The following is a 25,512-nucleotide window of genomic DNA, read 5'->3' on the forward strand; positions in this document are numbered from 1 at the left end:
GGGACAAAAATAGATATAAAAATTAAACATTTTAATTTTTCAACAAGATAGAAAAAATTAAATTCCATTTTTAAATTTTCAATTTCTACCTCCCCCTAGACTTATATTTTTTCTTCTCCCCCTTTGATCACATAAAAAATTGGGGTTTCAAGAAAAGTCTAAAGGTTGACACTTAGAAACTTATAAAAATCTATCCCAATGATTTTCAGAAAAAAAATATTTCCAAGTCAAAGAAAATTTCTATAAAAAATTTATAAGTCATTAAAAACTTTTAGAAAATTTTGAGAACTTTGAAAATTTTGTAATAATTTCCACAAAAGCAATCTCAAAATATCAGAAAAAAATTTCTAAGTTAAAAATAACTTTTGAAAAATTTCTAAGTTTTCGTCATGAAAATTAAGAATTTTCTCAGTAGAAAACTTTATGCATAAAATTTTTTTTTGGAACATGTAGAAATAAAAAAAAATCTATGTATTTATTTTTAATGTTATTTCATCATTTTTTTTATGCTTTTCTCAGAAGGTTTTAAATTTCCATTTTAACTTATTACAATTTCTCAAATTTGAAGTAAGAAAATTTGAACATGCAAATAATTGTATCATGTTAATATCTGTTAATAGTTTGTCGAGATACTTTAATCGACATGTTATTTCTTTCAACTTTAAAGCAACAAATATTAAACATGCAAGAAATTGTATTGATAAAATAATTGGTAAAAATTCGTTTGACAATTTTTCTAGTTTGCAAGATTCATTCGACAAAATATTTTGTAACTTGTAAGAATCTTTTGGCAATATTTCTGTTTTGCAAAATTCTTTCGCAAAAATAATTTGTAATTTGCAAGAATCTTTCGTCAAAACATTTTGAAGTTCGACAAACTCTTTCGATAATATTTCTAGTTTGCAAGAATCTTTCGTCAAAATATTTTGTAATTCAAAACATTCTTTCGATGATTCAAATTCTTGTTCTCAAATATCTTCAGGCAATTTTTTGATTGATTGGACCAATTGATCAGAGGTTCGAGTCCATACCTTACTTACCTCGTCGGCCATTGGTTCTCCCGCTTCATCGATGCTCATTGAAGAAAGGTTTTTTGTGTCCTCGGGATGTACTTCGGCTGTTGGGGTTGTCTCGGTAATTTCTTCCGTCTCAGATTCTACTGATGACGGCTCGATGTCTATTGAGGGGACGACTTCAACCGGTTCTTCATAGAGTTTTAAGAACTTTTCCCAAAGTTCTTTTGCGTTGTTGTATTTGCCGATTCTGTCAAGATCTTCATTTGGTATCACGGTTAGAAGATGAAATTCTGCCCGTCCGTTTGCCATCGATTCGTTACGTTGTTTGCTGGTCCAGAGGCGTAGATTGACTCTTTCTCCGTTCGTGTTCTTCGGTTCTTCATAACCAAATTTTAATATTAAAGAAATACCAAAGTCTGAGTTAAGGTATACCTCCATTTTTTTGCTTCCAAACGGCAAACTCCCCCTCGAATGTAGGTGGGTAGTCGTAGGCTCCAGCCATCACTTCGTTGCTTCGTTCGGCGGTTAGTCCTCTTGAAGTGCCTCGGCTCTGATACCACTTGTAGGACCGTTGGGCCGCTAGAAGGGGGTTGTTGGATATCCTGAAAAAAAAAACAAAACAACCCTTCCTCAAAATCTTTAAGCTAACACTTGTATAAATAATAAGCAAAAAGTAAATAGAACATTAAAAAGAACGAGGCACAGGGATTTACTTGGTTACAACCGTTGTGGTTGTCAATCCAAGGAAGATTAAGCACTAAAACTCCTTCAGGCGGAGAAGCCTCTTGCAACGTTGAAGCGCAGAAACAGAAGCTTAACTACAACTAAAGCGTACAAGTGTTTGGAAATGAAATGCTCGTGATTGTTGAAAAGCTTCTGGACTAAGGCTATATTTATAGCCTTGGTCGGGGCGCCCTGGGGGGGATAAACTTTATCCCCCAACGATCATATCGAGTCAAAACTTGATCCTGGTCAAAAGACTGGTCCGGGCACTCGGAAGGGTTCCGGGCGCCTCGGAGGGCTCCGGGCGCCCCGGAGGGCTCTAGGCGCCCCGGACTGCTCCGGGCTCCCCGGAGCCCAAAGTCAACAAATGTTGACTTTTTCATCCGGGACATCTTCTCTGGTTCAGTCCCGCCTCGGTCCGGTTCTTCTCCTCCGGATCGGCTCGCTTGGGTGATCTCTGTCATCCGGAAAAGGGCTCACCCGAACCCAACTTCCGGTCTTCTCGAGCAGGCTTCCGCTCCGGCTCCTCGTCCCTCGGAGTCGTCGCATGATTCCTTCTCGTCCGCCAGCGTACTCGTCTGCAGTCTTCGTCCCTTGGTCACACCGAGCCCGTCGGCTCTCTCCCGTGCCGACCTTCTCGCTAGCTGCGTCTCTTGCTCCTTCAGCAATCTTCCGCTCCGGCTTCTCGTCCCTCGGAATCAGTGCACGCTTCCTTCTCGTCCACCGTGGTACTCTTCCGTGGCACCTCATCCCTCGGACACACCGAGCCCGTCGGCTCTGTCCCCGTGTCATCCTTCTCGCTAGCTGCGTCTTCCGCTCGAGTACCTGTGCTCCTAAGCTCCTGCACACTTAGACACAAGGTTAAAAACAACACAGGACCTAACTTAACTTGTTGATCACACCAAAATAACCTTGGGGTTCCAACAATTTCATCAAGTCTACCATAGTAATCAAACTCAGTCTTATTATTGTCTATAGATCTATTGACGCAAACACCAGAATTATAGATTAATCTCTGTGAATTTCGTTGTGTCATGTGGAATTTAAGGCCATTAACATAGTAACCAGAATACATTTTTATTTTATGGAGGGGTCTTGATGCAATACTCATTATCCTATCATCTTGCACATTTGATATTCTACACTCTTTCACCTATAAAAATAGTTATGATATAAATTAAGATACTTCTTAATAGACATGAACTAAAAAATTTCACAAATTCTCTAACTTACATATATTTGAAACCATAATGCAAATTTAGTCTCTAACTTTGTAGCTACCTCATTTGCACCAATTGATAGATTTTGTAGATATAGTTATTGTTCGTACAAGCTGGGAAAGAAGATAATTATATAAACATTAGGATTTCAAGTAAAATAATTAAATAGAGGATAAATGTTTGATTAGAGAAGTCAACTTACTTTATATATGATTTGACCACTTCACAATTTAAGAGTATGTATGTTCTTGCAACACAGCATTCTTCTTCGGTTGACCATCTAGAAGGTGATACACCCATTGACTTACCAAGAAACTTGAAAATAGAAAGCATCGATTGGTCTATCAGTTGAGGAGCATTATCAAAATTTCTAGGGCACTTGTAATGTCTTGTTTGCACACTATCAGTAAAATAATAAGAGCAGAAAGAAGATGTTTCTTCAACTAGATAAGCATTGCATATTGACCCCTCAACTCTTGCTCTGTTATGAATATTATTCTTTAATTTCCTCAAAAATTGTTCGAATGGATACATCTATCTGTATTGTACAAGACCTGCTATTTGTGCCTTGTATGGTAAATATGCTCGTAGATGTTCCATTGAATCAAAGAAACTAGGTGGAAATATGTGCTCCAGCTTACATAATATGAGAGAAATATCTATTTCTAGCCGAAGCATATCATCTATCATAATATACCTCGCTGTTAAATCTCTAAAAAATAGACTCAATTCAGTGAGTGCTTGTCAAATATTTTGAGGAAGTAAGTCATGAAAAACTACTGGAATAAGTCTATGCATGAATATATGATAGTCATAACTTTTCATTCCAAACATTTTTAATCTGTTCATATCCATGTATCGAGACATATTTGAGACATACCCATATGGAAATTTAATTTTTTCAACCAATTACATAAAACTTGCTTACCATCTTTGTCCAATGTATAACAAGTCTTTGGAAATCTATTGGTTGTTTCATCCTGATGCAACTCTGGTATGTTGACTAGTTTTTTTAATTTCTCACATAATTTTGTAGTGTCTTTAGTTCTTCCAAGTACATTCATCACAGTGTTAAAGATATTATCGAATAAATTTTTCTCAATATACATGACATCTAAATTATGTCGAATAAGTAGATATTTCCAATATGGTAACTTCTAAAAAATATTCCTTTTCTTCCAACCACACTTGCACATCCCAATAATATATTTATTTATCTTATCAGAACCAGATTGAGATACTGGTAGAAATCCATAATTGTCTATTTGCTTAATGATTTCTTCACCTGAAGCATGAGCTAGAGAATGCTTTTTTACTATAATATTTTTTAGAAAATTTTTCTTATTTCGCTTGAAAGGGTGATCAAGTGGTAAAAAATTTATGGTAATTATTAAACCAAGACACCTTTCCACTGTAAGGTAATGAAAATATATCAGACTTTGTCATGCAGTGTGGACATGATAATTTACCAGTCGTGCTCCATCCTGATAACATTGAGTATGCTAGAAAATCATTGATTGTCCATAATAATGCAACATACAATCTAAAATTAGTTTTACTTGGAATATCATAAGTCACCGACCCTACATTCCATAATTCCTTTAACTCGACAATCAGATGTTGCAAAAAAATATCTATCTTCTCTTTAGGATTGGTTGGACTAGGAATAAGTACTATAAGGAACATAAACTCATCTTTCATGCACATCAATGGTGGTAAATTATACGATGTTAATATAACTGGCCAAGATGAATATTGTTGCCCCGACTGACCAAATGGTTGAAATCCATTTGTAGAAAATCTCAATCTCACATTACGTGATTCCATTGTAAAAAAGGAAAATACAATATCAAGATATTTCCATGCAGGGGAATCACAAAGATGACACATTATACCTCCATCGTGCTCATTCTCATGATGCCACATCATGTGGAAAGCTGTAGTAGCAAATGCATACAAACGTTGAAGTCTAGTAGTTAATGGAAAATAATATATCACTTTCCAAGTAATTTTTTTCTTCTTCTGCCCTGGTATACGAGTACCATGCTTATAGCAAGGGTGTGTATAGATTTTAGATTCACTTAGCTCATTGTCTTTATTCTAAAATATCATGTAGTTGTTTATACAACAATCAATCTTCTCTTCAGGCAAACCTAAACCTTTAATTGATTTCATTGTACTGTAAAAACTATCAGTCATTATATTATCAGTAGAAAACAATTCTGACATCAATTGATGTATGTCATCGTAACATCCTTCTAAAAAATGATGTTTTACTTTCATATTCAATAACCGTGTAGTAGCTGATAGTTGGGAATGACCAGAGGGAATGTCTTCCCATACTTCTCTTTCACTAGCCTTTAACATTTCATATAGTTGTTGATATTCGTGTGTTGGTGTTTCATCTATATTGGAATAATCAACTGCAGCATTCATCGCATTGTGAATCATTGATTGCATTCCAATATCATTAGTTAATGATTCAGGTGCAGTAAAAGTTGTGGCAGATGACGAACCACCAGAAGGTCCAATTGATTCATACAAATAAGGCTCTCTGTGGCAGTACTAATTATAGTAATTTGGTAAAAAACCATTTCTCTATTATGTACTTTCATGATATCCTCATCACGGTAGACTTTATTCCTACATTTCAAATGATTACACGAGCACCATAACTCAACACCATTCATATAATCTGGACGACTTTTAGCAAAGTTCACAAATTCTTCAAATTCAGCAATAAAATCATCCTAATAAATTCATTTTCTAATCAATTGTACATCCAAGCTTTGTTTATAGATATTTTCACCTAAAACTAATAAATTGAGAACTAAAAATTAGTTTAGATTAACATACTAACACAAAATAAACAAAATGACTATATTATGTTATAGACTAACATACTAACATAACATATATCTTAATTGAAATATGTTAAATGATATAAAGTATAATTTACTAAATTATACCTGAAGATGTGTAATTCAATCAGAGAAGAGTAGCAAATAATATTTGTTAACAAAATAAAAAAAAATAGCTTAAATTTATCACAAAAAATAGCAAGTTCAAAGTAGGAACTACTGCTGGCAACCGGTCGGCCCTCAACAGGTAACCGGCGGTCGACCAACTGCTAGCAGGCAACTGGCGGTCGACACAGCCAATAGTAGGTAGCCAGCAGTTGGCGCAGCTTCCAACAAGTTGCTAGAAGTTGCGTCGGCAGCCAACACATCTTCCAACGGGCTGCCGGAAGCTACATCGGCGACCGGCACAGCTAGCACGGCCGACACAGCCGCTAGTAGATAGCCGACGGCCAGCGCAACCGCTAGTAGATATCCAACGACTGGCACAGCCACCAGCAGGTAGCTAGCAGCTGACGCAGCCGCCAACTACTTGCTGGCTGCCAGTGCAGCCGGCAGCTGCCTGCTAGCGGTCGACACAACCGCCAGTTGCTTGTTGGCGGCAGGCACAGCCGCTAGCTGCCTGTTGGCGGCTGACGCTGATGCCAGCAGGTAGCTGTCATCTGGCACAAGGGTGCCTACGTCAGAAAGAGGGAGAGAAAGGCGAGAGAGGAGGACTTATCGGTGATGGGGGAAAGCCAAAGGGAAGCCGCCACGCGTGGGAAAAAACACAAAGCTAGGGTTGGGGCGTTAAGTCGGAATTACTGATGGAATATTAATTCCGTCGGTAAAACCCTCAAATTATCGACAAAAATTTGTTTCCGTCGGACATTACCGATGGAATCAAGTTTTCGTCGGAAATCTAGAGGTATTTGCGATAGAAACTTGATTCTGGCAGTATTCCCGTCAGTATTCATGAATTTTTTTATAGCGTTATTTAAAATTTCTAAATATGTATTAAGTTTTTTTTCCATTGATCCACTAACAAACATGAATTCTGAAACTGATTTTGGAAATGAATTGGCTTAGAACATGAGAAACATAGCAAGCTTATTGGAATAAAGTTCATTAGAATATCGGTAACTTTAGTTTGAGTAGGATTAGTTTATTACCAATACATTAGCAATATTTAAAACATGGCAACTAGCCAATTTAATTAGCGATATGAAGCTACACAATTCAAGCAATGCCATTATTTTTTTATAGCATAAATATACAACAACATCAACGAGAGAATATGAATCACAAGTAGACCATCTCTAACAACTCATATAGTATGAACAACAAAATGGAAAATTTTAAAATTGAAGATCAAGAATACATACCTAAAGTAATGCTCCCTTTGAACATCAATAAAGCCCTTCAATTCAATTAGATAAATTATTTTGAGCACTTTCTTCACCATGTTCATAACAAACGTGAGCCTTTCAAGAAAAGAAAAGAAAACAACATGGACTCAATTGCCACCATTAAGTCCATGTTGTTTTCTTTTCTTGAAAGGCTTTCAAAAACAATGAACAAAAAAATGAGCAACTTCCATGATTGAAACCAACATGAGAACTTGTTTGATCTCATAACTAGTTAATAGTCATCGTGTCATGGTTAACGAGAACTAGCAATGTAATTTTAAACAAGTATACAAGTATCTTGTATTTAGATGCATAAACAACAAAAATTTAATGCATTGTTAATTAGATAGGGAAGTGATAGAACAATAAGAAAAAATTTCATGTATCAACAGATAAAAGAAAGAAGCCCCATACCATAATGAAACTATGAAGCTCAAAACTCAAATGAGAGAAACAAACATACGAATCATTTCCCCAGGTATAAAACTAACAAGTGAAACATGAAGAAAGAATATAAAAAGTACCCTACGTTGAAGATTATTGGTGGAAGCATATAGATAAAAAAGAGACTTTCACTGAAGACCATAATATGTGAGTTCTTCCCTTGCATCAAGAGACGGATTACAGCGCTAGTACACAGTCCCTACGTTTAAAACTGCCCCAAATAATCTCATGTCTCCAACTAAAGAGCAAGTGCTAAATAGTTCGAACATTACCTAAAAAAGTCAGAAGACAATGGTTGATGTTCATTTCTGTGGAGAGGAGATGGGTTCGCCAGAGAGGGCTTGGGTGGCTGCCAATGGGTGTATTGGAGTGACTGCCAATGGAGTGACTACAGTGGGCATATTAGAGTGACAACGATGGAGAGGGAGTTTAGGGTTTAGAGTTTTGCTACAGAAAGATTTTGGAAGAGGGCGGAGGAGGGTTTAGCGGAGGAGGGTAGAGGAGGGCTGAGGATGGTTTTGTGGAGGAGGGCAAGGAGGGCTGAGGATGGTTTTCGTGGAGAAGAGGGTGCAGAGAAGAGGTTTTTCGTAGATTTGGTTGTCCCATAGAAGAGGTTGTGGAGAAAGAAAAAGGTCGCAGTGAGGATGTGGAGAAGAGAGTTTTCGTGAAAAAAAAATCCGCGGTGAGTCTTTTTGATGGAAGAGTGTTTTTGCGAGGGTTTGGGGGATTGAAGCTTTTTGGGAGGTTTGTGAAAGATTTTGGGGATTAATTTTTTTATAAAATCTTAAATATTATTAACAGCATGCAAGCTCACGTTGTTAATATTTTAATAATAATTATTGATAGTATGAATTATTTGTACGCCGTCAATAATAAAAGTACAATAATATTAATAGCACACTCCGCAAGCTGTTAATATTATGTTTTAACAATACACTTTGTATACCATAGAAAAGTGTATTGATAGTATACTTTTTCTACACACGTCGTTTGTATAAATATAATACTATCTGCAACGTATTTTATTGAGTGTACAATAAAACTATTATTAACGATGTGCCCTAATTGTGCGTCATTGATGATGCGTTGTGGAAAGTCATATTTATTGTAGTGTCAGGATAGTGGTAGCTGGAGTTCACTACAACAAAAACCTTCATAGACATTGGTTTTCCACCGGTGTCTATTTCATTTTCGACCGATGTCTACGAAGCCGATGTTAAAAGTCTGCCATTTTAGACATCGGGTTAAAATCGGTGCAGTATCACTTAACGACACCGGTCTTCGAATCGGTTATTAACCGGTGTAGTATCACTTAACGACACCGTTTCATCAACGGTGTAAAACCGATGTAATATTGTATGTTAATAACACCAGTTTTGACAGCGGTAAATGACCGATGTAATATTAGTTAATAACACCGGTTTTGCAGCGGTGGAAAACCGATGTAATATGTATATTTTTTAACAGCACAAATTTGATTTCCAAAACAATAAAAAACTGACAATAAAAAAAAACACAAATATTCACAAATTATACAAATATTCTTCATTCAATAATATCCATAAAATACACAAATATTCACAAATTATATAAATAATCTTCTTACAACAATATCCATAAAATACTCAAACATTCTTTTTTACATCAAAAGCTAGCTAATAGATATCAAAATCAAGGTAGAACATTCTTTTAACACATCAAGGTAGAACCACACTTCAAATGTAATCTAGCATGCATTCAGCCCACTCGAACCGTACTTCATCAATTTCAACTCTGGAGTACTTGAGATTTGTAAACTGTAAAAACACATAAATAATATATTAGTAAACCAAGACTAAAAAGGATACAACATGCAGAGTATCAGTAGTACAAGATGTTAGCAGTTCCTGCTAACAGAATTATATGCAAAGCTATATAAAGAATATTAGGCAGTAAGAGCATGGATAACAATGAGTCTATCACATACTGATGCTTATATGGACAACTTAATGCCTATCCCATTGGATAAACTTTCATACACTCAAGCAAACTATTATCCTAGGCATGCATTCCATGCATAAGTCTGTAGATATATATGATTCTATCTTATATGCGTTTGCAGCAGATGAAAGAAGGAGTAACAAAATATGTTGCACAAACAAGAAACAAGGAACAAAGTTTAACAATAGAGCATTGCCTGCAAACTTGGCTATGAACAAAAAAAAGGGAAGATAGTCTACATAGAAATAGATACTTAGAGAACAAGAAGATCCAGAAGGTATGGTCACTTTCACACATCAGTACTTTAACAAACAGAATATTACAAAGGTCAATCATAGGAAGGAGAATTTTACCGAGAAAATAAAGTTGTATCCCATTTCGAGAATAACACGCAGAAATTCTATCCTTCTCCACATCATTGACAAATATCCAGCAGTCATGTAAATCTTCTCATCTGAGAAATCCATTCCCTCAGTACAAAGAGCAAAACAGTGAGTATGCAAGGATATGCACCTTATGTACGCTTTCTTGTCCAAGGCAATGATTACCAAATGGTCCAGGAGTCTGCGTGTTCCATCTCCTGTCCGAAAACTTTGAAAAGACAAATCTATAATAGAACCAGGAGAAGCCCAGGCAGCATTCAAAGTTGTTAATATTACTGTTTTGTTTTCCATAGCTGCGTGTTCCATAGTTGTTAGAACTTTCTCAAGCTTAACATCGTTCTTTTCCTGCAAGCAGATATATAATTCTCTATAAAGGAGGAAAATTCACAATTGTTTGCAGGCACACAAGTTAAACGATATAAATTAGGGGGGGGGGAATGACTTATTATATTGCATAAAATAGCATAAATCAAGTGATTTACTGACAGCTTAAGCTCATGGGGCAGATAATCATCTAATCGGATTTAACATTGTATTAAGCAGAAGAAACAAAATTAGTCCAGGTACTAGGCTTGTCTACAAATTCAACTTCGCCAAAATGAAGTGTGTTGAGAATATAGCATTCAGAATTCAACATCAAAGGAATGGTAGCTAGAGAGTATCCTAGAAAGTCACAAGGCATAAAAATTTTGAAAACAGTTATAACTTTTCAATAGTTTAGAAACATTATAGACTAAACCCTATTATGTCTAATTGAAACAAGTTGATCGGGAAGGTTAAAATAAGTTAATCAGCTTTTCATATATGTTGGATTTACTATAGAAAACTGCTGCATTATGCAGAAAAGACATTCAATCACACTTTACAGTATCTTAAAGTTTTTCAAGAAGAACAAAATACTCTACAAAAGACTATTGTATACTTCATAAGTAACTCATATCATACACATACTAAGTGCGTAATGAAAGTTGTTAAATTGTAGTTAGTCCAACAGAAATGGCTTCATAATTAGCATCAAGAAGTTCACCAAAACACAAATGATTAGGAAGACTAGCATATGAGGAATAGATTTAAATCATGAAACTTCTGACGCAGAAGGTACATGCTGGTCCAACAAAGTTGTACACAATTTAGTTGTTAAAATAAGTGAGATGAAACGTAAAGCAAAAAAATAGTTATGTGCAGAAATACATGTAATAATAAAATCGCTGCATAATTGAACATGCCCAAGATACACAGGATCATGACTCACTAAAACGTTGATGTTGTTGCTCAAATGTTATAACACGAGGAGGAAGGAACCCAAAGCCATACATGATAAATATATAGAGCCGAACCTGATCATAGAAGTAACCAAAATCCATACTATGCAATCTTAAACACTTAAAAGAGAAACATTTTATCACCTGTTTGAGGCCAATAATGTAATTCTCTTCCATGACTTTATCCCAATCAAACCTCTCTGCCAAACCTTAAGAGAATAAAAATATCCAAATTAAAAAGTCACCCTATAATGTCCAGCGTCTTTGAGAGCATTCCCCTTTTAATGTGCAAGAAAGTCGATCATTAACTAACCTGGCTCACCATCAAGAAGGATACCACATTTTGACATATTAGACCATTATCAACTTACCAGATTATTGTAAGCTTCAATAAAGGTAGAATCACAGTTGATAGCTTGCTTGTAATGCAGAATTGCCATGTCAAGTTGACTTTGTTCATAATAGATGCCAACAAGGTTTCCTGCGTCCAGATATCCCCAATGCATAGTTACCAAAATGGATTTATTGATAGAAAGCTTACCAGCCCAAAATGGTGGAACTCCACATAGTAAGATATAGAGTATAACTCCAGCACTCCATATATCAATTTCTGGTCCATAATTCCGTTTTAAAACTTCTGGAGCCATGTAATAAGGGCTTCCAACTATTTCAGAAAATCTTTCATCTAGAATTGGGGTAAAAAGAGAAAAAAAAAAAGTAGAGCACGCCCTTATAGTAAAACTAAACTTCAAGTTATGTTATTGAATGGAAGTGATTATTAATGAGACTCAACAAAAATGAAGATCATTAATATGCATTCATATGGTAACTAATCATTCTAACTTCATTAACCAGGAGAACTTTAAGACTAAAATAAATAGATGAATACAGTAAAAATAAAACTCTCCCTCAACTCCACTGAACAAAAATTGCTTCTTGTTCAAGCAGTGTCATTGCCAATAGTTCACTCCATTCATAACATTATGAACTTAATCTTCTCATTCCAGACACTCAGAGATCAAAATATTCAAATTAGACATGAAAACAATCTCAATAAGTGCATTGCCAATAGTTCTTAAAATATTACCAAGGAGGAGAAAATAAGGAAAACATTCTTACGAAGTGTTCTTTTGTTTTAGCAAACTAACTTAGCGAAATGCAAGGAACAAAATGTTAAGTAAACAATGAATTGTGAGATAAATTCTTTCCTTAGAACAACATTAACGGCAATACACGAACTATTTTAGAAGACAACACTAGCATAGATAGTTCCACGGCTGCACCACATTGTTAGCAACACAAAATAATCAGATAAAGACAGTATCAGTGGAAGAAATGTTATGTTAATTATCTATTCTGAACCTAATCACAGGATTAAATCAATGTGCCCACATTCGTACCTACACAGAAACTTCAACTGGTACAAGCTTTTCTAATTAGAAAGAAGACACTTCATCAAAGGGGGAAAAAATCAGCAAGCAGTAGAAGATGAGGATGATTTGGACCTGCGAAGCTCTTCTTGGCGATAAACAACCTGCATTACCAATGAATGAGTTTTAAGCATCTGAAAGTTATTTATTCCCTCTTTAACTTGTTAAATAGATATTAGATCAAAGTGCAAGTTGTTTGAATAAATCAACATTTGCGGACTTACCATCATCCTCAACCATAGGATGATAAGGTGTTTTAGGTTCAGTTATTTTCTGCCTCACTGGTTTATTGGCTTCAATTTCATATAAGTTGTCTTCATTCCATCTCACTTGAGGCCTACTAAAAGATATACATAATATGCAACTCTTAAGGTTTATATTATCCAACATGGAGAAATACATAAGTCAATTTCAGGGAAAAAAAAAGTGACACCTAAACATTTTTTTTTAAAAAAAAAATCTGCAGAATTTCTAAATTCTGAATCTAGTCATATGTAAAATCAATTTTTCTATGAATGATCACTTAGTCAAATTCCTTCTAAAACAGACAAGCATCCTCTGTACAAATAAAAGAAAAGCTAAAAGGTCCTGAACTATGGAATTTGTGAATTTTCAGGCCAGTTGCAATAGCGTCAACTAATTTACGAAAATAATTTTTTGAAATTTTGTTTAAACAGACAACATCTAGCAAGGCCAAGACAAAAGAAAAGGTAAATATCACGCATTACTAGTACTAACCTCATTGTCCAAAATAACAGATCTTAGCTACCAGTGAAATTCCTGATTATGTTTTTCCTGTGTATAGAAATACACATGATAAAAGTGTTAACTTCGAACACAATTTAGCAGCAAAAAACTGAATATTTACAGATAGCACAAGCTTAAATTCTAAACCATTTGTTCAGGAATGCATATAGGGAGGTACAAATACAATGATGATTTCATCGGGGGAAAAAAATTGAAGCACACTTCTCCAAAAAGAAATGGCAATACAATATATAGATAGCAGACAATAAATAATCAAACAAAGTTCACAAACTTCTAGAGGTAAATTGGAACATACTAGTAACACAGAAATGAAGCATATTATAATTCAATTATAATCAATTTAAATATGTTTGATGGTGTTAGTCAATAGTTCCCCCGAATTATTTGATCTAGGACAACACCAACTTGTGCCACTATGGTAAATGCCAACATCCTCCGCATCTACACATCTGACGGGAGTAGAATGGAAGGGGCTCCCAAAATCTGAGCATTCACTAGCTTTAACTCAGAGCAAACAATATGAAGGCACATAATAGTGAAGACCTTGTCAGAACTATTCTAAATGACCTTGACAATTGAAGTGATTTATAAAATACTACAGTCAACTCAAAAATCTAAAGTCAACCAATGTGAGTAACTATCCCAATGTCTTATCTTAATTGGAAGAGATCGCCGATTACATCATGAACCACAAACCAAACTCAAACTATTGCAGCACGCAAAGCGTAGTTCTTTCCTTTCAATTTCTTCATAGTAATAGTAATGGACACAACGGGGCTTGAAAGATCAGTAATAGGAGACATTAAGGAGGTAGTCAAAGAGTTTGACTTTTTACCATGTATCAGTAAGGTTCACATCATAGATTAACCTCATATCAGTAAGGTTCAATCCAGTTATCAGTCACATAACATCTATGCATACACTAATATATTTTTGTTAACCATGGATATACTTGCACTTCCAATCCTCTGGATAAAGTTAGCTTCTTTCAATGGCGAGTTAGTAGTTGCACAATATGCAAATAAATCAAACTAAATTAATATAACAAATCTCTTGAACACTTCCATGGTTTGTGTAATCACATAACTGAGTAACAAACACTCTTCATGGTTTACTATACAACTTACGAAGAAGACTTAATGAGAGTTCCTTCAAGAAAAACTGGATAGAAGTGGGATCAAACAGGTTTCAATACTCTTCATTTCAAAGATGCTATAACTAGATTGAATGCACAGGCAAATAAGTAAAATACAGATTACAAGCAAGAAATCAGCATTATCTCTTTATGAATTAGAACTAATTACTTCTTTATAGTCGTCCATAACATATTTCTAGGAAGGTACTAAAAACAACAATAAAAACCCCCTAATCTTTGGATTAAAAATTAAAAAAAAGGAAGTGTGACTAAGTATAGGAAGCCATAATGCTAATAGATTAAACGAGCTTCAACTGAAGGATTACAAGACCAATTCAGCAAGAAAGTTCACGCCTTTTAGAATTATCCACGGATGAAAGAGGATTAATCCATGGGTTTAAAAAGAAACAATTTTTTTGATTCCATATGAGGCACAAACACGAAAAACCAGCCAAACCAGAAATCTACCCAAATTAATTTGGCCATTTTGTTTCTTGCCAAAAAAATAAAAATAAAATAATCAACCAAATAACTTTGTTCCAGCACATGAATCCAAACAAAACCTAACCATTAGTGATTCCCTAAGGACACAGAAGACAATTAGGCAAGAATCCAATAAAGAAAAGAGGGGAAATTACCAGAGCGACGATGAAGATTCAACGCAGGACCAGGATGGCTTGCTGCTGGATGGTAATGGTGGTACTATTTTTTCCCAACCAGGATTTGGACCGCGGCGCTTCTGCTAGGGCTCGCGGAGAGGGTCGTGGCTCGCGGCGAGGAAGGTGTCTGGCTGCTGCTGCTTGGGCTTGCGGTGAGGAGACTGCTCGCGGAGAGGAATAGGGTTCACGGAGAACTCCAGCTCGCGGATGCTCGCAGCGAGGAAGGTGCGGTGGCTCGCGGCGAGGAAGGTGGCTGGTCGCGAAGAGGAGCTCGCTCGGGGAGAGGGCGGTGGCTCGCGGAGAGGAGCTCGCTCGCGGAGAGGAAGGTGGCTAGGGCTCGCGGAGAGGAGCTCGCTCGCGGGCGGTGCTTTTTTTGATGCGACGCAACTTTTTTTTTTCTTCTTCCGCTGACTGGACCAACAAAAAAAACAAGCGAGACTGCGAGCAACGTGGCCGAGGTTTCACAACGCGGACGGAGAAGCAAGGGCGTCGATCTAGGAAGGAGAAGAGGCAGATGAGGTTGAGAGAGATGGTCGGAGGTTTAGGTTTAGGTTTAGACGAGAGAGATGGTCGCGTGAGGAAGGGGCGCGATATAGATTTATGTTTGGAGGGAACTTCACAGTGTTGCAAATTTTGGCTGTGGGAATATTAAAATATTTTATTTTGGTTCATTAACACCGGATTTTAAAAATCGCAGTTAAAATCGGTGTCTATTAACGAAAAAAAAGGCGCTCATAGACATCGCCTAAAAAATCGATGTCTATGAGCTAAAATCTGCGCTCATAGACACCGGTTTTTGAAAAAATCGGTGTAAAATACTCAAAGACATCGATTTTTGCTTAAAACCGTTGTTGTTCCACTGATGTCTATGAGGGTTTTTGTTGTAGTGGTTGCGTCTAACATGTCATGTCGTGCCCACTTACCACTTGGGGTAGTAATAGCTAGAGTTGCGTGTAGGTAGTGACCTTTCTTTTTTTTAGGTATGTAGCTAGATAACTACTATGTATACTGCCCACTCGGCCACTTGAGAGTATTGGTAGCTAGAGTGCAATACAGTTGTCATGTTTTTCCCACTTGGACACATAGATATCATGGTAGCTAGAGTGGTGAGTAGGAGTGACCATCCATATGAATGTGATGTGTGTTCACTACAACAAAAATGACTTTTTGCAGCATGCAATTATGCTATCTGCAGTGCACATCGCATGCTGCACAACTCCATGCTGTTAAAAGTCAAGACACATTCGCAGTGCATAGCTGCGCACTGCAGTAAATTGCATTCGCAACACGCGACCACACGTTGCAGTAAATTGGACTTGCAGCACACAACTGCGCACTGCGGTAAATTGCATTCACAACGCCTAGCTGCGTGCTGTAGTTAATATCATTCACAGCGCACAACCGCACGTTGAGATTAATTGCATTAAAAAAAAAATATCACACATAATTATCAATATCATACACTTATCACTAAAGGAATAATTGTGCTACATGCATATAAAAATAAAATAAATAAATATCATATAATTTTTCTTTCTAATAAGAATAATTGTGTTACAAGTTGATAAGATAAACAAATTATGAGCAACAAGCCTTTCCTCTCCTTTTATGCCTCTCTGAAGTAGTGTAAGTAGTTCAAAGTCCACATTGATTTCTGATTGCTGAGTTGGTTCTTCTAACTCTCTTGCATTGGAATACACAAAATAGTCCCAACATTAATAGACCACTCAGTTCTCACAAGCTAACATTCATGAGACTAGTCCTACATGAATCAAATGACATAAGTTAGCATTAAATAACCAACAATTGATTATGTGTATGAAAAGAATCAAATGATAGTTTTCTTATTCTGAAACAAAGGGAGTTGGAAACACATTGATAACATAACAGAAAAAGATTTTGACAGGGAGGGGCACTCACTAACCTTCCGTTCTTTTACAATTAAAGTTTGATCGGCTTAATGCCCCCAACTGCAAAGAAAGACAGGTAAGTTATTAACATGAGCAAGAAAAACACAAACATAAACAAGAAACAATTACCAAGCATAATAAATATATAGAGAACAAAAGTATAATGCAAGAAAAAAGAACAAAATGCAATGGAAAGAGAATGAGGATTAGCAAATTTCTACACCAGATTTATCAATCCACCTTCTCCATAAGAACTCTCAGATAGTATTCCTGTGAGTTGAAACTAAAACTAAGAATACATACAGGAAGCATGAAAAAAGAGTTGCCTACCTTTCTTAGCAAATTTCCCCTTCTTTCTATCTACTTTTGGATGGAAACAGAAATAGGGAAAGGAGATCCAAGTTGCTCCATTCCTTCTTACTTTTTCTTCTTCAACGTAACAGATGATTGCTTTCCCTCTCTCTCCAATGCTTTAACTCCTTCCCACCTACGTAGGCACACCCTTGACCTCTACTCACCTCTCAAGTTCCATACTCTTTCTAACTCCTAAGCATAAACAACTTTCTTAATCTCATTTAATCATCAACCATTTTTTCTTAATCACTTTCTTGAATGCTTCCAAAGTTCAGATATGTTAAAAAGTTAAAACTGTTAGGATGTATACTAAAAGTCTAGCTTTTTGTATGAACATTTATTTTGAAATGAGAATCACATTAGTCAAATGTCTGCATTTAGTAAAATGCAGTTGCCCATTTAATTTATATTGTAGATAACATGGTGTGTGGTGTCACACAGAAGATCATGTTATCAGTTCCTTATAAATTATAAATAGTAGCTCACAACCAAGATGGATTGGGACAAACTATTGGAATGGTTGTAGTGTAATTTAGTATTAGTTTATCTTGACTATAAAATTACACTAGTACACTATGTGTGTATTGAGTAGGACCATTTGAGGTTGCTATTTTTATACTGACTGTATAAAAGAAACATAACCTCTGTTATTATGGATGTGCGTACTCTTAATCCCGATATAATAACAAGCACATATACTTAGTATTTATTTCTTTAATTTATCAATGGGTGAGATTTATTCGTTAAATCAATAGACTCAATAAGTTAAGAAATAATATTATTTATATGATGTGTTGTTGATTATAGAAGGAAACTGTGTCCTAGTTATCTATGTTGATGATGTCTCCTCGAGGAGCTCATAAGGATTGACATGTAAACTCTGCAGGTGGACTTAGTCCGATATGACAATGAAGTTGAGTGGTACTACTCTTGGAGCTAGATATTAATTGAATTGTCAATAACTCTTTAATAAATGGACATTCGATATCTTAAACACAGGTAGATTAATGCACTCATGATAAGAAGGAGCTCATAATGTAATATGAGATTGGTATGGTAGTTCAATAATAACTCTTTAGTGGTATGAGTTATTATTGATGAACTTGAGTTGGGTGTTCGGGTCGAACACAGGAAGCTCAAGCTCATCGGGAGGCTAAAACCAATTCCTTCTCTCAGTCCCTATTGTAGCCTCTATATATAAAGCCTTGTATCCACTCAAGCTCATCTTCTAGTCCATGTTAGGGTCGGCCAAGCACATCTTGATGTCCAAGATGTGGCCGGCCAAGCACATCTTAGTGTCCAAGATGTGGCCGGCCAAGCCTTGCTTGGTGCCCAAGCAAGGGCTCGACCACATGGGAATTAAAAGGGAGTTTTAGTTTTTAAAATCTTTCCTTTTATAGTTATCCTTAAAGGGATTTAAAAGAGAGATTTTAATTATAAAAAATAAATCTTTCCTTTTATAGCCATCCATATGGTTTTAAAAAAGAGTTTTAAATTTAAAAATCTTTCCTTTTATAGCTATCTACAAAGGTTTAAAAGAGAGATTTTAATCTTTCCTTTTTTGTAGTTATCTACAATATTTAAAAAGAGATATTTTAATTTTGACAAAACTTTCCTTTTTTGTAACCATGATTTAAAAGAGAAGTTTTAATTCTAATCTTTCCTTTTTTGTAGCCTTTTACATTGTTTAAAAGAGAGAGATTAATTTTAAAACTTTCCTTTTGTAGCCATCACAATAGGAAATTTAAAAGAGAGAGATTTTAATTATTATTAAAATTTCCTTTTTTGCTATGATTGGAATTAAAAGGAAGTTTTAATTATGTTTAAAATTTTCCTTTTTAGCCATTACCAAGGATTATAAAAGAGGATAGATGGTGCCTTAGATGAATAATAATGATCTACATGATTCCTCTCTTGTTCTATCCTTGGTGGTCGGCTCCTCTCTTTTCTTCTAAAGCTTAGGGCCGGCGACACACTTTTGATTCCATTGGTGGTCGGTTGCTTTAAGGAGAAGAAGAAGAGAAGGAGGGACTCTACCTTATATATCCTTGGTGGCCGGTGGTTCTTTGTTCCTTGGTGGCCAACCCTTCTCTCTTTCCCTTCTCCCTTTGTTTTCTTCTCTTAAGGCCGGTGGCACATCAAGCTCCATCTTCTTGTGGCCGGTTTGCTTGGAGGGGAAGAAGATACTACAACAAAAACCCTCATAGACATCGGTGGAACAACAACGGTTTTAAGCAAAAACCGATGTTTTTGAGTATTTTACACTGATTTTTCCAAAAATCGGTGTTTATGAGAGCAGATTTTCGCTCATAGACATCGGTTTTTTAGGTGATGTCTATGAGCGCCTTTTTCGTTAATAGACACCGATTTTAACAATGGTTTTTAAAATCCGGTGTCTATGATAAAATAAAATAATTTAATTTTTCCACCCATACTTAGCCGAAATTTGTAACACTTCACTCTTCCCTTCAAACCTAAACCTATATCGCGTCGTCCACCCATACTTAGCCCTAAACCTATATTGTTGCTACGGCACCACCACTTTCCTCCGACCATCTCTCTCAGCCCCTCATCTCCCTCTTCTCCTTCTAGCGTACCTGCCTCTCCCGATCAAGATCAAAACCACCTGCTTCGGTCCTAAGCAAAACCACAGCATAAATGATAGATGCAATTCCCCCCTTCGAAGAGCACACCGACCTTCCCGTCGGTGACCCTCTGCACGATCCCACTGTACATGTGGAAAGGGTTCTTGGGGTTCTTCACAATCACGATCATCCCGGGTAGGAAAAGGGGAAGCTCGGGGAGCTTCGGCTTCGCCCGCGCCAGCAACATCGTGATGCTTTCCTCACCGCCCGCCCTTGCCTTTGCCTCGGAAGGAGAGGGGTTCCGCTGGATGAAGTCTTTGTGGCCCTTTTTACAGCCTGGGAAGATTGAGGGTGAAGATTGAGGCCCTGTGGAAATGTGAAAACCCTAATCCCCTCCTTACATCTACATTCTTACCTGTTGCATTTCTTTGATCTGATGTTGGTTTTGTTTGCCTTTTCACTATTGTGGTCGTCGCTGGGAGATTTGAGTGGATCGGTTGATATGTGTAGTGTTTACTCAATCGATTTGTTTTCTTTGCAAATCTACGCCCGTAGATCGGTTTGGTTCCTGCCTTTTAGTGGTTGTCTGCGAGACCACCTTCGAACTCCGATTATATCAATCTCCTGGGTCTACAAAATCTACACTCCGCCAAAATCGAACCTTTCCTCTCTGACATACCATCGTTGTACTGATCTCCGGGTTCTACACTTTCAATTTGTTAGGAGGAGGCAACAAATCGCAAACAGAGTCGAAGAGAAATGAGAGGAGGGTTACTGGAAATCAAGCCTAAGGAGCTCAAGTTCGTCTGTAAGTCTACATTTCCCTTTTCTCCTCCTCGATCAATCGATCCATGTTTTATGCGTTTTTCGTGGTTTGCTTTCTTTCTGGACGGTGTGAGGTTGGAGTCGTGTATGATCTTAAACTTGCTTAATGGTTCGCATTTGGTCTTCGAAATAGTCTAAGTCCTACATTTCCCTTTTTTTATGATCATGCATGATGGTTGTGGATTGTTTTGTTTGGCTTCTTGGGTGGACTGTTTGATCACAAGGAATTCAGTTAGTTTTCTAACAATTTTTTTGCTAGTTGTGGATCGAGCAGTTGAGTTGAAGAAGCAGAGCTCGTGTTCCCTGGAGCTAATTAACAAGACAGATCAGTACCTTGACTTTAAGGTATTTCTTTTCTCCTTTTTATTGCATTATTACTTACATCTGTGTCATTTAACATCAAAATAGTGTTGTAAATACATAAATTGATTTTCCTCATTATTATTCTTCTCTTAACTTGGGATAAAAGCTACTGAGGTTCCTACACAATTGGGAGACTCTGCAAAACCAAAGTAGCTAATTTATTAGGTTAAAATGATAGATAGATGAGTGATCTCAGTCTTGGCATGACTAACATTTTTTATTTTTATTTTTTTATGTTCAAAACCTTTCATTTTGTTTTGTATGGTTCTCTCTAAGAGCATGGACCTAGTTATCTTTTGACAGCTGAATATGATTCTTTTACTTCATTTGTAACTGCAAATTCAACTTTCTGATACCTTGTGAACCACTGAAGATCCTTATTGCAAGCATTGAAGTAAGCATGCCTTGTTTACTTGTGCTACTTGAAAAACTATCAACATGATCACTAACCGAAGGTAACAAATTGTTTGATTCTTTTCAATTATTAGGTGATTGAAGAGTTTGCTAAGAGTCCATGTTCGGAGCACTACAAGAACCTTGGAGCAACTTAACGTTTCGAATAAGATGTAGCAGGAGCATATAGAGCTTGCATTGTGTTCTCTCTATAGAAAAACGTTCTACTCTTAATTTCCCTTAATACTGGATATATGATGTAGTAAACTAAATTCTTGAGTAAATAAAAAAAATATTTAAGTACTAATGAAGTGCAGCTGGTTTTTAAATAACAATAACTATAATGATTGATTTCTCTAGCATGCGTGCAAAGTATTTACACAGATTGGTCCCTTATTTAACCTTTGTTAAGTCATCCTCTACATTTTCATTTATTGATTTAAGTTACTGGTTTGATCAAATCTGGATTTATTATATAGTTGTTTGGGTTTTGTAATCTAACTAATCAAGCTACCTGTCATTGCTTGAAGCTTTCTGACAATCAGTTATGCTCTTATCTTTTTTTTTATTTCATCTATAAATTATTTGATTCATGTATCTATTATGATTATAAATGTTCTTAATAATCACTTTTCTACTTGTAAATGCTGAAATGTTGTAGCAGTATTTTTCTCTTGTAAATATTCAATGTTTTCATGAGCTCACATTGATGGTTCTAATTGGAGTGGATCATAGTTCCTGTAATTTGATTCAACATATGCTAGTTCCATGTCTCGTTTATGCATGAGTGACTGGTTTCACTCATTTAGTTTATGTTAGCTACATCTATCTTGTTTGGTTCAGTCTTGATCAGTTCCTAATCGTTTCTTCCATAAGTAATCTCATGAATTTATGCATACCAGTGCATTTCAACTCTATGTTAGAGTTTTGATTTACTGGAACCACATGAAAATTTATTCTATCTTGTTATAACAAGACTTATTGAGGCTGGAGTTGTCTGATACTCGTGATTTGTTTTCTTTGTTACTTTTTCTAGTTCTTTTGACTTAAAATTTAACAATTTTGCAGATTATTTTTTGGAAGCATATCGTCCTGTTAGAAAAGGGGATCTTTTCCTTGTCAGGGGTGGGATGAGGAGTGTTGAGTTTAAGGTTATAGAAACTGATCCTGCAGAGTACTGCATTGTTGCTCCTGATACAGAGATTTTCTGTGAGGGGGAGCTGGTAAAAAGAGAAGACGAGGACATGCTTGATGAGGTAGGTTATGATGATGTTGGAGGAGTTAGGAAACAAATGGCTCAGATAAGGGAGCTAGTAGAGCTTCCTCTAAGACATCCTCAACTATTTAAATCTATTGGTGTCAAGCCGCCAAAAGGTATTTTGTTGTATGGTCCACCTGGTTCAGGTAAGACATTAATAGCTAGAGGAGTCGCAAATGAGACAGGAGCTTTTTTCTTTTGCATCAATGGTCCAGAGATCATGTCAAAGCTAGCCAGTGAGAGTGAGAGTAATTTGAGGAAGGCTTTTGAGGAAGCAGAGAAAAATGCACCCTCAATTATCTTCATTGATGAGATTGATTCCATTGCTCCTAAGAGAGAGAACACTCATGGGGAAGTTGAAAGGCGCATAGTGTCTCAACTGTTGACACTGATGGATGGGTTGAAGTCTCGTGCGCATGTAATTGTCATTGGGGCTACGAACATGCCAAACACTATCGATCCAGCTCTTAGACGATTCGGTAGGTTTGACAGAGAAATTGGCATTGGTGTTCCTGATGAGGTTGGCCGATTGGAGGTTCTTCGCATCCATACTAAGAACATGAAGCTATCTGATGAAGCATGTGAACATTACCAATTGCTGTTACCTTGTTAATAGATATCTTGCAGTGAATGTCCAAGTTATGAAATTTGATTTATTCAATGCAGGTTGATTTGGAAAGGATTGCTACGGATACTCATGGCTATGTTGGGCCTGACCTTGCTGCTTTATGCACTGAAGCTGCTCTCAGTGTATCCGTGAAAAGATGGACATAATTGATCTAGAAGATGAATCAATTGATGCTGAGATTCTCAATTCTATGTCTATTACAAATGAACACTTTAAGACTGCTTTGGGATCTAGTAACCTATCTGCCCTTCGTGAAACTGAAAGTCTTTGCTTTGGTAATTGTAATTATTTTCAGTTAGTTTTTTTCCTTCTAAATATGATTATCTACATGAATTTTTAAAATAAATTGTTGCTGCAAGAATTGAAAATGAGAAATTTGACATTGATGTTCTTTCTAAATTAAACTTACCTTTTTCAACTCAAGAAATTCTATAGCCTCATGTGCCTGGTTGGTAACTTGTGTTTACTGTCATATGTTGATGAATGGCCTATAAACCACTTCTATTTCTACCTTGAGATATGCTAATTGTTTGTTGGGTTTTGATCAGGTTGTTGAAGTACCAAATGTCAGCTGGGATGATATTGGTGGGCTGGAAAATGTCAAGAGGGATCTGCAAGAGGTAGTTTGCTAGATATGTTTGAGGTTTTATGTCCACCAACTATGATTTTTTCTTTCTGATGGTGATATTCTAGGACTTCTACAGCATGTATATTTCTTCTATTTTTGTTCTTTGCTGTAGTTAAGTAGACCAAATGATACTTTTGTTTGACAGATTAGAACAGTGGATGTTTTAACTCAGAAAACTAGGCATTTGAAGGTGAAAAGTGGTGAGATTAGGGAAATGAAAGGCGCAAGAAGAATGGAGCAGTATAGCAAGTTGAACAGATTATGATTCTCATAATTTAATGTAGCCTCAGCTTGATTTTTGACTCACGATGTTCTACCTTGATGTGCACAATATCTATTAGCTTTTGATGTAAAAAGAATATTTGTGTATTTTATGGATACTGTTGTAAGAAGAATATTTATGTAATTTGTGAATATTTGTGTATTTTATGGATACTGTTGGAAGAAGAATATTTGTGTAATTTGTGAATATTTGTGTATTTTCTTGGATACTGTCGATTTTTCACTGTTTCGGAAATCAAATTTATGTCGTTAAACAATACTGATATTACATCGGTTTTCCACCGCTGTAAACCGGTGTCATTAACTAATATTACATCGGTTGTATACTGCTGCCAAAACTGGTGTTATTAACATATAATATTATATCGGTTTTACACCCGATGTCGTTAAGTAATACTACACTGGTTTTAACCCGATGTCTAAAATGGCAGACCTTTTACATCGCCTTCATAGACATCGGTCGAAAATGTAATAGACACCTGTGGAAAACCGATGTCTATGAGGGTTTTTGTTGTAGTGAGAAGGGAAGGAAGTTTCCTATTTTGGCATTCCTTGGGTGGCCGAAACTTGTAGGCAAAGAAGAAAGGCTTGGGTGGATTTCATCTTGGTAGATCGTCGCCCACACGACGTCCAAGAGGAGGAGAGGAATACAGCAGAAGATCAAGAGATCTTTGTTTACAAAGAAAGGTATAACTAGTTCTTAATTCCACAGCGAAACTAGTTTTTCTTTGTATGGATCCTGAAATACCAACACAAGAGGCTAGCGATTTCGTGGTTTATTTTTTGTGTTTCGATTGAGTGTTTTGATCTTGTGCTTCTATTGAGATCTCTATAGTTAAACCTAGGGTTACTGTAAGAAGTTTAAATATCTAATTTCTTTGAAAGGCTTTGTCTAGGAAGTGGTGGATGATCCCATACCCAAGAAGGCCGAGTGCCTCGCCATGTTTAACCTGGAAGTCAATCCTGAAAATAGATATTTAATCAACTTCTGTAACATGGGATGAACTTGGATTAATAATG

The 25,512-nt window shown here is 36.3% G+C and overlaps 1 protein-coding gene and 2 long non-coding RNA genes across 3 annotated transcripts; 1 reads left to right on the plus strand and 2 right to left on the minus strand.

Moving 5' to 3' along the window:
* Positions 1-9,402: 9,402 nt before the first annotated feature.
* On the minus strand, positions 9,403-10,202 carry LOC122026175. Its single transcript, XR_006124044.1, has 3 exons — positions 10,143-10,202; positions 9,983-10,083; positions 9,403-9,445 (listed from the first exon to the last, which is right to left on the minus strand). It is a non-coding gene; the product is annotated as an uncharacterized LOC122026175 (long non-coding RNA).
* A 2,697-nt stretch (positions 10,203-12,899) lies between these two features.
* On the minus strand, positions 12,900-15,322 carry LOC122028034. The gene is made up of 3 exons (XR_006124608.1): positions 15,246-15,322; positions 13,443-13,499; positions 12,900-13,044 (listed from the first exon to the last, which is right to left on the minus strand). It is a non-coding gene; the product is annotated as an uncharacterized LOC122028034 (long non-coding RNA).
* Positions 15,323-22,405: 7,083 nt separating this feature from the next.
* LOC122026604 (cell division cycle protein 48 homolog) lies at positions 22,406-24,214 on the plus strand. Its single transcript, XM_042585340.1, has 5 exons — positions 22,406-22,436; positions 22,765-23,554; positions 23,621-23,704; positions 23,800-23,857; positions 24,131-24,214. Exons 1-5 carry the CDS (start codon positions 22,406-22,408, stop codon positions 24,212-24,214), a joined length of 1,047 nt encoding a protein of 348 aa, XP_042441274.1.
* Positions 24,215-25,512: the final 1,298 nt, after the last annotated feature.

The sequence above is a fragment of the Zingiber officinale genome, chromosome 10A (genome assembly GCF_018446385.1).
Source record: "Zingiber officinale cultivar Zhangliang chromosome 10A, Zo_v1.1, whole genome shotgun sequence".
NCBI classification, from domain to species: domain Eukaryota; kingdom Viridiplantae; phylum Streptophyta; class Magnoliopsida; order Zingiberales; family Zingiberaceae; genus Zingiber; species Zingiber officinale.

Bases quoted from the DNA above. Each gene is read 5' to 3' on its own strand.
- LOC122026604 (XM_042585340.1), top strand. From the start codon at position 22,406: ATGGTTCTAATTGGAGTGGATCATAGTTCCT. The intron at 23,555-23,620 runs GTTACCTTGTTA...TATTCAATGCAG, and splicing joins TGTGAACATTACCAATTGCT to GTTGATTTGGAAAGGATTGC. The intron at 23,858-24,130 runs GTAATTGTAATT...GGTTTTGATCAG, and splicing joins AACTGAAAGTCTTTGCTTTG to GTTGTTGAAGTACCAAATGT.